The following is a 14,357-nucleotide window of genomic DNA, read 5'->3' as shown; positions in this document are numbered from 1 at the left end:
GGTCCTAGGGAAATCTGATGCTAATGAAGTCGAAGGAATGTTAAACATTAACATCCCCCCTCCCCCCCCAGCCATTCAGGAAAAGGTTAGTCTTAAGTTTTGCAAAAGAAACTAGGTGGCCTGCAGCCTGTGAGCGACTGAGCACGGAACTCACCCTTTAGGTAAAATCTTTGACTTACCGTTACATTCCTGTGGGCACCAGAGGGCTAAAGAGCCATCTCCGTGGTGAAGGGACACAGTCATGGGCGCGCTGCAAAGCTGCGAATAATAAAATGGATGATGCGGAAGGAGCGTCTCCGGATGCTGAGAGCCTCAGGTCTGTGCTCCGTGCCCCGGGGGTTCCCCGCAAGCCTTGTAGAGCAAGGGTAAGGGCAAATCCGGGCCCTCAGCATGAGGAAAACAAGCGTCAACAAATGGACCTCTGGGAGTAAAGGGGGTTGAATTTTAGACTTTTTGCATATGAAATTAACAGCCAACAGCTAAACAACTGCCCCCAAGCAAATTCCAGGCTAGGCAAGGTAACCGGTTTGGGACAGAAGCTGAGGCTGGAGCTAATCACCTCTTATCTTTATTTTGCAGGTGACCATGCTGGGGAACGCTCTCCCCGCATGGCTCTGGGGAATCCTGCTCCCGCTCCTGCTGCATGAGAGCCTTGGCACTGCAGTAGACCCTTGTAGGGGCTCCCCTTGCCCCAGCGCTGGTGAGAGCGAGCAGCAGCCCCGGGGGGCGTGCGGGACGGCGCTGTGCGGAAGCCGAGCAGCAAGCGGCCGACCAGCCCGCTCCTCCCAGGCCTCTCCAGCTCCAGTGCAGGGAAGAGCGTGTTCCGGAGGCGACTGCACCTCTGCCACCGCACACCTCAACGGTACCCGCGAGTGTAAAGGCATCCAGTGCCGCCTGCCCCTGCGGATCCGAGCCAAGCCCCGCCTCCGGGAGCCCTGCGCGGGGGAGGGCTGCCCTGCTTCTGCCGGACAGCAGGAAGCTCCCGGCCTGGTGCGACTCGATGAGCGGGCAGCGCAGTTCCTGGGGGAGCTTCCGGATTTCACCTATCCATCTGCGGAGCTGGGCGTGCAGCTTACCTGCGACATCAAACCAGGTTGGTGGCCGACGGCTCCCGCTCTCTTTCTTTTCTTACCCACCCCTCCCTGGAAGATCACTGTCTGAATTAAGATAAGTGTTTTTCTCACCATTTTTTTCCCCCAACCATTAGAATTCCTCATTGGAGGTATTTTATTATGATTTTAATATAAGGCAATGATGAATTCCCCGGCTAACAGTTTTTCTGAAGTTTTTGCCTCCATACATAATATTTATCTATAGAATATATGGGGTTACTTATATGATGTTGAATATTATAACTAATGTGATAACAGCATGAAGCAGTGCATGTTATTTCTATTATAACACACCCACTATTTATTCAGTAGAAAGTTCAGAAATGTAAATATTTCAATCCAGCTACAGTAGAAATTCGGTGGCATCAAACTCTGATATAAAGGGTCATGGATTTGATATATTACCTTTCTGTAGTCTACCTTATTTAAGTTTTTCCAAGAGGCTAAAATGACTTTATATCAGTGGTCTCAAACTCAAACCTTTTGCAGGGCCACATTTTGGATTTGTAGGTACTTGGAGGGCCTCAGAAAAAAATAGGTAATGTCCTATTAAAGAAATGACAATTGTGCGTGAGGTAAAACTCTTTACAGTTTATAAATCTTTCCTTTTGGCTAAGTCTTAATAATAATATTGTCATTTATAGCTAAAGAGACAAATGATCAAGAAACTGTTTTATTTTACTTTTGTGATTATGATAAACATACCGAGGGCCTCAAAATAGTACCTGGCGGGCCGTGCTTTATATGATGTGGACCACCTGCTTTGTTAATTTTCTTCTTGTGCTTTATAAGCTCTTATTTTGTTACCTGCTTTTATCGTGCATTTCCTCTAAACTTCAATAAAAATACCAAGACTTAAAAAAAGCATGATAAAATCACCATAATAAACACAAGCAGGAGGTCAGACATTTAAATTGCTACCTTCTGTATTAGCAGTGATGCACTGTTGGTTTCTTATCAGAGCGTTCTCCTCAGCTTCACTCAGGGGCCTGCACTTTGATTGGTTGAAAAGGGAAAGGGATTGGGACTTGTAATACTGCCTTTTGTAGTTTTACAACCATACTCGAAGCGGTTTACATACATATACTTCAAGTATTTTCCCTATCTGTACCGGTGGGCTCACAGTCTATCTAATGTACCTGGGGCAGTGGAGGATTAAGGGCTAGATTCACAAAGCAAACTGATCCACTAAGGCCTGTAGCGATCTGATCCCGATCCTCCCATGCAAATTAATAAAACCCCCATGCAAAATAGCCAAGCGATTGATTCACTAACAATTGCTTGGCTGTTTTGAATCAGGTTTTATACTATTGGCAAACCCGACTGCTGCAGACCTGTCGGTAACTGAGTTACCAAAAAGACACTGTCCATCAAACAGCTGGTATGATGCCGACCTATTAGCAATTAAACGAGAAGTTCGCAAATTAGAAAGAATATGGTGCAAATCAGGAAAAGATAACGACAGATACTTTGACTAAAAGTCAAAGAGTACAAAAGAATGATTAAAGATAAGTGCTGCAAACACTACTCCCAAATAATCAACTCTCCTTCGCTGAACAGCAAAGAACTCTTTAGAATAGTCAATTCCTTATTTGATATCGATCTCCATAAACGTTCCCACTCAGGTCTTCCACCCTTTGCTACAAACCTAGCCAACCACTTCGCCACAAAAATTAGTAATCTGAAAACGTCTCTCACTGCTACAAACGCTGACCATCAACCAATCCATCTGCTCTAGAAAACGAAGGCTCAGCTACAGACATGACCTGGAACCATTTCGAAAACCCTAACTGGAACCAATTCCTCAAGTTCTACTCTAAATACGCTAAATCCAACTGCCTGCTAGATAACTGTCCACCGACTATCATGAACACAACCCCTTCCCATTCAAAGCCAAACTTTTCCACTAGGTCTCTCTTTGCTTGTCCACTGGCTACTTCCCAATAGAACTCAGCCACATTCTTGTGACTCCAATCAACAAGAACCAATCTCTTCGGCCGCCAACTACAGACCCATTTCCAACATTCCTCTCTTCCTTAAAGTAATGGAAGGTCTAGTTAATCATAATCGCATGTCATACCTAGAGAAGTTTAACATTCTGCACAACTCCCAGTCAGGATTTCGCACCAACTACAGCACTGTCTTAGCTGCGTTAACTGACCACCTTTTCTATCTGTTTTCTCTGGGAAAAAGTGCACTGGTACTTCAGTTTGACTTAAGCAGTGCCTTCGACCTTGTAGATCATGACATTCTGATCAATTGCCTCGATTCTATTGGCATTTAGGGACAGGTACTAACCTGGTTCACAGGCTTCCTAAAAATCCGCACCTACCAGGTCCACAGCGACGGAACATTTTCCCATTCTTGGAGTAACCCCTGCGGAGTTCCATAGGACTTCCCTCTCTCTCCATCTCTGTTCAACATCTACATGGCATCACTTGGTCATATGTTATCCGCCTTAAATTGAAATCATTCATATATGCAGATGACATTACAATTATCATTCCCATAACCTCTTTGACACAACAGATTGAACAATTCACTACACAATTCAAACTAAAACTAAACCCATAAAAAAACAAACTTTTCCTTGCAAGTCCCAACCATAAACTAACGAATACCTCTCTGAAATTAAACGGGCTAACCTACCCAATTAATGCATCCACTAAAATCCTTGGAGTCATCCTGAATCGATGCCTGACTTTTGAAGACCATACCAATGCTCAGGTTAAAAATTGCTTCTACACCTTCTGGAAACTCTGCACCATCAAATACTACTTTGACTTCCTCTCAGTGGCGTACCTAGGGTATGTGGCACCCGGGGCCCATCATTTTTTGACACCCCCCATGTAAAAAAATATTTTTGGTAATAACCATGAAACGGAATAAAAGGTCAGAATACAAACAGGCAGTGAAAATTTTCTTTTATTAATAATAGACACAGGCAGTGAAAATTTTCTTTTAGAAATACATAAATACTTTACCTTCATCTTTTTCCTCATTTTATTCTTTTTCTTTCTTCCTTCAATTTCTCTTTCCTCTTATCTTTTCTTTTATTATCTTTTCATGAACAGTCCTAGTACTTTAGATCTTTTAAAACGATTCAATTCTACATTGCACAATATAACTGAATATTTGTTATACTAAATGTTTTGTTTTATTTTTTGATACCCTGTACTTGAACTGTTTCTTATATTTTTTCAAAAAACTCAATAAAAAATATTGAACTTGAGAAATACATATGGAGTAGTTACAGGTGTTGCTTGGGACATTTCTAATTGAGTTAGTTCGTTTTTTGAATAGAAGGGTTTTTATTTCTTTTTTGAAGGTTTTGTAGTCTGTGGTTGAGGTCAATAGGTTATAGAGTTGGGGTCGAGTGTTGCAGCTCAAGGGGCTAAGAGGTTGTCGTACAGTTTTTTTCTTTTGACGTTTTTGGTTGGAGGGTGTGTGAATGGTGTGTGGGTTCTCCAATGTATGGTTGAGGTGGATGGAACTAGTCGATTGTTCCAATAGGCTGGGCTGTCTCCGTTTATTGCTTTAAATAGTAGGCAGGAAAATTTGAAGTGTATTCTTGCTTGTATTGGGAGCCAATGTGAGTCGTGGTATGCCTCTTTGATGTGGTCGAATTTCTTCAGTGAGTAGACCAATCTTAGAGCTGTGTTTTGTATTGTTTGTAGTTGCTTTATCATGGTTATGAAATCTTGACTGGTTTTCCTCCATTTTCTTTCTAGTTGTCTGCATTGTCTTTTTAGTAGGAGTAGTTCATTGCTCTGGGAGTTGGTAAGTATGAGAGAGAAAGATGAATGTAGGCAAACTTGTTGGAGACAAAAGACTTTTCACAGGTACATGAGAAAGAGAGGAGGAATAGGAATAATATTAGAAAGGTGGCAATTTGAACCAGTAGGGTAAGAGTTAGGATTGGGACCGATAGCCCAAGCAGAGGAGAACAAACAAGAGAGAGAGTATGGAGAACTGAACGGAGATGGCTGAATGAAAAGACCAACTGTGAAAAATATGATCTACTGTTTGGTATTTGCCAGCTACTTATGATGCAGACTGCCCAAGGAACTTGGCTTGACATAGCATGGCTTATCTTAAGAACATGTGAGGAAAGTGGATACTGTGGGTAAAAGAAAGAGGAAGATAGGTAAAAAAATAAGGAGACATTAAAAAGTTTGGGAACCTCTATTCTATTATTTGAGCCTGCAGTATAATTGTATATGGTTTCCTTTCAGTTTTTACATCTGAAACCTCGGGAAGAAACGTGGACTCTCAGTTCCCTAAACATGGAGGCCCACTTGTGTTCTAGCTTGAGGTTATTTTCATTTGTACCGGGCAAGCACCTATTTTCCCCACCAAATTGTTAGATTTTTAAATAAATAGGGCAGTTGTGAGTCTAAATGTAAGCAAACGGTTTGCTTAAAACAGGGTCTTGCAAACTTTCTGGCCGGTGGCACACTAAATCCAGTGTCCCGGCCGGAAGGCACCTGGACGTGCATGGATGTTGACGCAATATCATTGGATGCATGCATGATGTCATTGTGTTGTTATCCGCGCATGCACGGAAGTCCATCTGGCTGCGACCCTTGGGGGCATCTCTGTATAAGGTCTTAAATGCCAGACAGCATAAATTCAATTCCACTCGTTATCCCAGGACAAGCAGGCAGCATATTCCCACACATGGGTGACGTCACCGACGGAGCCCCGAAGCGGACAGCCTCGAAAGCAAACTTGCTTGAAGATCTCGATCTTTTGAGCACTGTACCGCGCATGCGCGCGTGCCTTCCCGCCCGAACTAGGGGGCGCATCTCCTGAGAGGATCCTCAGTTCGTTTAATTCCGCGGAGACAAGAAGACACGTTTTTCTACATCTCTGCAGCATTGCCTTCTCTTCACCGCGGCTGTTTCTTTTCTTTCAGTTAAGTTCGGTCGCTGTGCTCTCCTATTTCTTTTTCGTTTTCTTTTCTTATAAAAAAAAATTAAAAAGTTTCAATTGTTAATTTGATTTCGTGTCCGGCCGGTGAGCCTTGGGCCTAGGCCCATTTGCTCCTTTTGTTCGACACGGACTTTATTTTTTCCATGTCTCGGCCTCTTACCGGGTTCAAACGTTGTCGCCAGTGTAATCGTGTGATTTCGGTCACCGATCCCCACTGCCGCTGTCTACAGTGCCTGGGTCCCACTCATTCCCCAGAAGATTGTCACCGTTGTTTCACTCTTACTCCACGGGCTTTTCGACGCCGGTGCGCTCAATTTTTTCAACTTTTCGGAGACATGGAGCAACCTTCGGATTCTGCTTAGACCTCGGCGGCTGCCCCGGTCTCGAAGGCTTCGACTCCGACGATATCGACGACTACGGTCTCGAAGGCTTCGACCCAGGCTCCGGCTGGAGCTTCGGTCTCGAAGGCCTCGACCTTACCTGCTTCGGTTCCTTCGAAGACGGTGCCATCTGCGAAGTCTTCTATGGGGGGTAAGTCTCCGGGTTCTCTTTCAGGTACCGTACCCAAGAAGCCACCAGACTCCTCTGCACGTCCATCTTCCAAGCGTACCTCCAAGATAAGGGAATACTCACCTTCGAGGTCGCCCTCTTCAGAGCGTACTGCTGCACCTACGAGGTCAGAATCTTCTGTCTCGGTGCCGATGCTGGAGGACATGCTGAAATCTATACTCACCACTCAGATTTCCTCCTTAGTGGCTCAATTGGTCCCGTCCTCGACCTTGCCTCGGACTGATCAGCCTGTCACACAACCAGAGCTTCCAGTATCTCGAGGCCGATCCAGGACACCGAAGAAAATTTCTTCGTCTGATTCTTCTCCAGACTCGCCTCCTACGAAGCACCGGTCGAAGCATTCGAGACCTATTGCTCCCAAGCTTCGGAGGGAGTCTTCGGCATTGGATACCGAGACTTCTCTGCCTCATTCTTCGAAGCAGAAGCACAGATCTCGACACCATCGTGCATCGACTCGAAGTCCTTCTCGACCGAAGACTCCACCATCGAAGCCACCCCGTCGAGACAGTTCACCACAGACCTCGACTCATTCTGTACCACGTACACCTGGTACTTCTCCATCCAGGAGCCTGAAGAGAAAACATTCTCTTACTCCACCTCACAGTGCAGCTTCTTCTGTGACTCTACGTCTAGACTCAGAACCACTTTCACCATATTCTAGAGAGGCTTCTTCCTCATACTCAGCTCTTCCTAAATCTCGCAGTGTATCTCCTGAGGAAGCGTCTGATTCCAAATCCATTTCTTTTGCCAAATTTATTTTTGATATGGGACAAGCTCTCAAACTGGATCTTCATTCAGATTCTAAATATACTCCTGAATATTTAGCAGATATGGAGCTTCCTCATCCACCGAAAGAGTCCCTCAGATTACCTATGACTCCTGTTCTGAAACAAACCTTTGTTCGTAATATGGAGACTCCTTATTCCATCACTGCCATTCCATCTAAATTGGAATCCCGTTATCGAACAGTTCCATGTAAAGGTTATGAAAAGTCTCAACTATCTCATCAATCCCTGGTAGTAGAATCCTCTTTAAAGAAAGCACATCCTTCCAAAATCTATGCTTCAGTTCCTCCAGGTAGAGAAGGTCGTACCATGGATAAGTTTGGTCGCCGTTTATACCAAAACTCTATGATATCAAATAGAGTTCTTAATTACAGCTACATCTTTACGTCCTACTTTAACCATTTTCTGAAGATTTTACCATCTTTTTACCCGGATATCTCTACCACTCATCTTTCAGAATTTAAACTCATCCTTAAGACTCTTTCTCAATTACGACTCTTCATGTTACAAGCCTCATATGATGCATTTGAACTCTCGTCTCGAGTATCGGCCTTTGCTGTAGCCATGTGTCGTTTAGCATGGTTACGTATTGTGGACATGGATCCCAACCTTCAAGATAGATTGGCAAATCTACCTTGTCAGGGAAATGAATTATTTGATGACTCTATTGAGGCAGCTACCAAGCGTCTTTCAGAACATGAACGCTCTTTTGCTTCCCTCATTCGACCAAAACCTAAACCTGCACCAACTAGAGGTTTCAAACAGACTCCACGTCGTTATCCTCAGAAAACGACTCCTGCTTTTTCAAGACCTCCTCCTCGTCATCCTCCTCAACAACAGCGACAACAAAAATCTCAGACTCCTGCTGCCACCAAGCCTGCTCAGTCTTTTTACAATCTCAACATGAGCATTCAAATTTCTCTGTTTCCAAATTCTCTCCTCCCCATAGGGGGTCGCCTTTCCACATTTTATCACCAGTGGGAGCTCATTACATCAGATCTCTGGGTGCTTACCATCCTACGAGAGGGATACTCTCTTCGGCTCCTTCAGGTGCCTCCAGATCGCCATCCAAGAGAGTGTCCTTCCAATCAGTCGCATCTTCCCCTTCTTCTCCAAGAAGCTCGAGCTCTGCTTCTCCTACGAGCTGTGGAGGAAGTTCCTCTTTCCCAAAGGAACTTGGGATTCTACTCCCGTTATTTTCTAGTTCCCAAAAAGACGGGGGATTTGCGACCGATCCTGGATCTCAGAGCTCTCAACAAATATCTAGTCAAAGAGAAATTTCGAATGCTCACACTGCCAACTTTATATTCCTTAATGGACCAAGGGGATTGGATGTGTTCCCTCGATCTCAAAGAGGCATATACTCATATCCCTATTCATCCAGCATTTCGCAAGTACCTCAGATTCCAAGTAGGAAGCCTTCATCTGCAGTACCGAGTTCTCCCCTTCGGATTGGCTTCTTCTCCCAGGGTTTTCACAAAATGTCTCGTGGTCGTGGCTGCAGCTCTTCGCAACCAGGGTCTCCAAGTATTTCCATACCTAGACGACTGGCTCATCAAGGCTCCCTCTTTTTCAGGGGTTATTGCAGCGACCCAACATACTATTCTTTTTCTACAAAGTTTGGGATTTCACATCAACTTTCCCAAATCTAAGTTGACTCCTTCTCAGTCTCTCCAATTCATAGGAGCAACTCTGGACACTATCAATCTGAGAGCATACCTTCCACAACCACGTCAGGCCGCCCTGCTTCAGATTTCTCAACAACTCTTCCAACTTTCAACTGTTCCAGCACGAAAGATGATGGTTCTGCTCGGTCACATGGCTTCTACAGTTCATGTGATTCCTTTTGCCAGACTTCACCTTCGTATTCCTCAATGGACACTGGCATCCCAATGGCAGCAATCAGTGGATCCACCAACTCGACTGATTTCCATAACTCCTTCTTTGCGGAAGTCTCTCCGTTGGTGGATGCTCTCTTTAAATCTTTCCAGAGGCTTGCTGTTCCACCCTCTTCCTCATCAGAAAGTCCTCACAACCGACTCATCAATGTACGCATGGGGAGCTCATGTGGACGGTCTTCGCACTTAGGGTTTCTGGACTCAAGCAGACCGTCGGTGTCATATCAATCTATTGGAACTCAGAGCGATATTCTATGCTCTCAAAGCTTTTCAACATCTGCTTCACGATATGGTGATTCTTGTACGTACCGACAACCAGGTAGCCATGTATTATGTCAACAAACAGGGAGGGATGGGCTCTCACTCCCTCTGTCAAGAAGCTCTGAAATTGTGGCATTGGGCAATTCTTCACAACATCTTCCTCAGAGCTGTTTATATTCAGGGTCAACACAATTATTTGGCGGACAAATTGAGTCGTCTTCTACAGCCTCACGAATGGACACTCAATTCTCCTACTCTTCGCCAAATCTTTGCCCGTTGGGGAACTCCACAGATAGATCTGTTTGCGTCACCTCTCAACTTCAAACTGCCTCAATTTTGCTCCCGCATCTATGCCCCTCAACGTCTCGAAGCGGATGCATTTCTACTGGACTGGAGGGATCAGTTCCTTTATGCGTTTCCTCTGATTCTCAAGACTCTTGTCAAACTGAAGTCAGAACATGCCACCATGATTCTGATAGCTCCTCGGTGGCCCAGACAACCTTGGTTCTCCCTTCTACTTCAACTCAGCACCAGGGAGCCTCTTCTTCTACCAGTATTTCCCTCTCTACTCACGCAGAGTCAAGGATCCTTGCTTCATCCCAATCTGCAGTCTCTACATTTAACAGCTTGGTACCTTTCTGCATAACAGACTTTTCTCAATTCGCTCCGTCTGTTCAAGATATCTTACTTGCTTCCAGAAAACCATCAACTAGACAATGTTATGGCCAGAAGTGGACTAGATTCTCTGCTTGGTGTTCTACACGTCACTTGCCACCCAGATCTTCCTCCTTGACATCCGTTCTGGACTACTTACTCCATTTATCACAATCTGGACTTCAAACTACATCTATTCGAGTCCATCTTAGTGCTATAGCTGCTTTTCATCAGCCTTTGGATGGAAAACCCCTTTATGCACATCCTATCGTTTCTCGCGTTATGAAAGGACTTCTCAATCTCCATCCACCGCTTAAACCACCTCCATTGGGATCTCAATGTTGTTTTAGCTCAACTTATGAAACCTCCTTTTGAACCGCTTGACAAAGCCCACCTCAAGTATCTCACTTGGAAAGCTGTGTTTTTGATTGCTCTCACTTCTGCTCGAAGAGTCAGTGAGCTACAAGCTTTAGTTGCAGATCCACCCTTCACAGTTTTTCACCATGATAAAGTGGTCCTCCGTACTCATCCTAAATTCTTACCTAAAGTTGTTTCAGAATTTCACATCAATCAGTCTATTGTTCTACCTGTGTTTTTTCCAAAGCCTCATTCTCATCCTGGAGAAGCTGCTCTTCATACCTTGGATTGTAAACGTGCTTTGGCTTTCTACCTCCAACGCACTCAACTTCACAGAACATCTCCTCAACTTTTCATCTCATTTGATCCAAACAAGTTGGGACGTCCTATATCAAAACGCACAATTTCCAACTGGATGGCTGCTTGTATTTCTTTCTGCTACACTCAGGCTGGTCTTCCTCTGCAAGGTCGAGTGACGGGCCACAAAGTTAGAGCTATGGCGCATCTGTAGCTTTCCTTCGATCAACTCCCATTGAGGAAATCTGCAAAGCTGCCACTTGGTCTTCGGTTCATACTTTCACCTCTCATTATTGTCTGGATTCCTTATCCAGGAGGGATGGCCACTTTGGCCAATCTGTTTTGCAAAATCTTTTTTCGTAAATTGCCAACTTCCCTCCATCCCTTTTTACTTAGCTTGGAGGTCACCCATGTGTGGGAATATGCTGCCTGCTTGTCCTGGGATAAAGCACAGTTACTTACCGTAACAGTTGTTATCCAGGGACAGCAGGCAGATATTCCCACAACCCTCCCACCTCCCCTGGTTGGCTTCTTGGCTAGGTATCTGAACTGAGGATCCTCTCAGGAGATGCGCCCCCTAGTTCGGGCGGGAAGGCACGCGCGCATGCGCGGTACAGTGCTCGAAAGATCGAGATTTTCAAGCAAGTTTGCTTTCGAGGCTGTCCGCTGCGGGGCTCCGTCGGTGACGTCACCCATGTGTGGGAATATCTGCCTGCTGTCCCTGGATAACAACTGTTACGGTAAGTAACTGTGCTTTTTTTGACCAAGAGAAAGTGTAATTCCATAAGCAGTGGTGTGACATACAGGGCAGGATTAATCTTTCAATGGGCCCTAGGCACAAAAGTACACAGGGCCCTCTCGCCCCACTCCACCCCATCCCCTGCCATGCCCCACCCCTGCCCACATCTCTAGTAGTCTGTGTTGGGTGAGGACTGTAACATAGACAATCTGGGCACTGGGTACCTAATAATTCCCACCCTGGAAAAGTGTTCCAAGAGGCTTGTCTAAAGCTAAACTAAACTAAACTAAACTAAACCTTAAGTTTATATACCGCGTCATCTCCACGGAAGTGGAGCTCGACACGGTTTACAGGAATTAAAACAGAGAAAGGAACTACAATGGAAGGAAGAAGGGCTGCTAAACAGGAAGGAAAGAGGGGGCTTTGAATAATGGAGGTTGGGGGGGTGGTTACATTTTGGAGAAAAGCCAGGTTTTCAGATGTTTTCTGAAGTGTTGGAGGGAGGTCGAACTCCGAAGGTGGGCAGAGAAGCTGTTCCACAGCTCGGTAAAGCTGAACAATTAGTGATATTAATAATTGAAGAAGACCATGATGTGGAAGAATTGCAGAGGGTGAGAGGAAGGGTGGTGTGGGTGAAGGAGATAAGAGGATCGGCGGGGGAGGAGGGGGCGGGGGGGTGGGGGGGGAAAGGGGCTGTTCAAATCGCCAGCCCACTCCTAGCCCTGTGCTTAGCCCTGCTTTCCTTTCATTTTGTTAAGGACATCTTTCACTTTCTCACTTCTATTATCATTATGCTTTTTTAAAATTAGCTAAAACCTTTTGTACTCCTAAGGGTTAGTGTGGTGGGGAGCCAGGGAACTGCAGCTACTTGTGACTCTGGGCATGTCACTTAACCTTCCATCGCCCCAGATACAAAAAAAAGTACCTGCACATAATATGTAAACTGCTTTGATTGTATCCAAAAGGCAGTATATCAAGTCCCATCCCTTTTCCCTTACATAAGAATAGTCATACTGGGTTAGATCAATGGTCCATCTATCCCATTATCCTATTTCCACAGAGGCCAATCCAGGTCATAAGTACCTGTCAGAAACCAAAATAGTAGCAACATTCCATGCCACCAATCCAGGGAAAGCAGTGGCTTCCCCCATGTTTGTTTCAATAGCAAACTATGAACGTTTCCTCCACACACTTGTGAAAATCTTTTTTAAACTCCTAAAAAGAGCCAACAATGAAACTAAAGAGTAAAAAATAGAACAGGCATATACATAGAGATGAAGAGGTCACGTGACGCTATGAGCCTGTGAGGACGCGACTCACATCGGCTCCGGGCCCCAATCCGATCCTATTAGCCTCGGCGACTTCGAAATTCATCCTGGCCGGGTCCCCTGGAGAAGCCCAGCCTCGGGCTTCCATGGATCAATATTTGACCCGGTCGCAAGAGCCGGCGCGCTCAAAATCTGTGCGAGCAGGAAAACAAAAACTAACTCCGAGCGCACCCAAAATGGCGGCCGCATCGGGAACAGCGGTATCGGAGTTCACAGACGCGGCGCTGACCGACCTTAAAACGGCAGTGGCCCAAGCGCTGGGACCACAGTTGGAGGCTTTAGCCACTAAAATGACCCGCTTGGAGCAGCTCCTGACTGACACGACGGCCCGCACGGCGGAACTAGAGCATCGGGTGTCTGCATCTGAAGACACAATGAACTCCCATGAACTAGACATAGCAGCTCTGCAAGAAACAGTGCATCGACAGGCAGAAAAACTAGACGACCTGGAAAATAGGTCGAGACGCAGTAATCTACGTTTTCTGGGAGTCCCCGAACTGATTCCTGATGCGACCTTACCTGCCGAGCTGGAGGGCTGGCTCGAGTTGGAATTCCCAGAAGCTATGGAACCCGGCACTATATGCCTGGAAAGGGCCCATCGCTTGGGAAGGAAGCCTGCCCAGGATGACAGACCGAGAGTTGTAATAGCTAAATTCCTGAACTACAGACACAAAACAGCAATTTTGCGCCAATATCGGGTACGTAAAGAAACCCTAAAGATGAGAGGATCAGCTATCCGTATCAGTCAAGATTACTCGACGACCCTTACGGAAAAAAGAAAAGGATTTTATCCACTTTGTAAACGCCTGGAGGAACTTAAACAAAGATTTCTGTTCCTGTACCCAGCTACCCTGAAAATACAGCATGAGAGTGCCTGGCATTCCTTTTCGGAAGCTTCTGACGCAGCTGACTTCATCAACACCCGACTGGAATCTCCGGGAGACCCTCCTTGAAGAGCATAACACGTAACTGTATTGGGTCATGGCAGGACTAACCTTTACTGATTCTAGATTAGAATATGATGTTATGTTGAGGCTTTACTTATTGTAAGTGTGTTCTGGTTTGTTTGACGGATTGGGGTTCCGTGGGTGTCTCTCCGGACCTCTTGCATATACCATAGGGATATGCTTGTTGGGAAATTAGGGGACAAGGGGGGAGGGGTGGGGTTAGAGGGGAAGGGAAGGGAACAGCCTAAGAGGAAAGCAAATGTTACAGTTAAGTTTTTCTTATGGGTCAGATTGAATATTCCTATACTATGTTTAGCCCTGCTTTTGCTACAAGATAATGGGTTCTCTGTACTGAACGCCTGGGGGAGGCTGGGCACCCAGGCGTGGGACTGGAATTTACTTGTCACCATGCTAATTATATGGGGTGCCCATGGGAGATAGTACACTTCGCATCATTTCCTGGAATGTTGCTGG

The 14,357-nt window shown here is 45.5% G+C and overlaps 2 protein-coding genes across 7 annotated transcripts in view; one reads left to right on the top strand and one right to left on the bottom strand.

The window, feature by feature from the left end:
• The window catches only part of APBB1IP (amyloid beta precursor protein binding family B member 1 interacting protein), a 267,594-nt gene extending 267,323 nt beyond the window's left edge, over positions 1-271 (bottom strand). The window contains exon 1 of the mRNA XM_033931405.1: positions 180-271. The gene's annotated coding sequence lies outside the window, so the exon portion shown is untranslated. The remainder of the gene's footprint in view (positions 1-179) is intronic.
• LOC117354247 overlaps positions 1-14,357 on the top strand; it is a 56,408-nt gene that overhangs the window by 624 nt on the left and 41,427 nt on the right. For 2 of the 6 annotated variants that reach the window (XM_033931403.1, XM_033931401.1), the window contains exon 2: positions 580-1,093. In XM_033931403.1, the coding sequence (XP_033787294.1) occupies positions 586-1,093 (508 nt within the window). In that variant the 5' untranslated portion in view covers positions 580-585. The other 4 variants (XM_033931399.1, XM_033931400.1, XM_033931402.1 and 1 more) reach the window with 4 other exon arrangements.

The sequence above is a fragment of the Geotrypetes seraphini genome, chromosome 2 (assembly GCF_902459505.1).
Source record: "Geotrypetes seraphini chromosome 2, aGeoSer1.1, whole genome shotgun sequence".
NCBI lineage: Eukaryota > Metazoa > Chordata > Amphibia > Gymnophiona > Dermophiidae > Geotrypetes > Geotrypetes seraphini.
The sequence above is the reverse complement of the archived record's forward strand: the minus strand, read 5'-3'. Positions and strand labels throughout refer to the sequence as shown.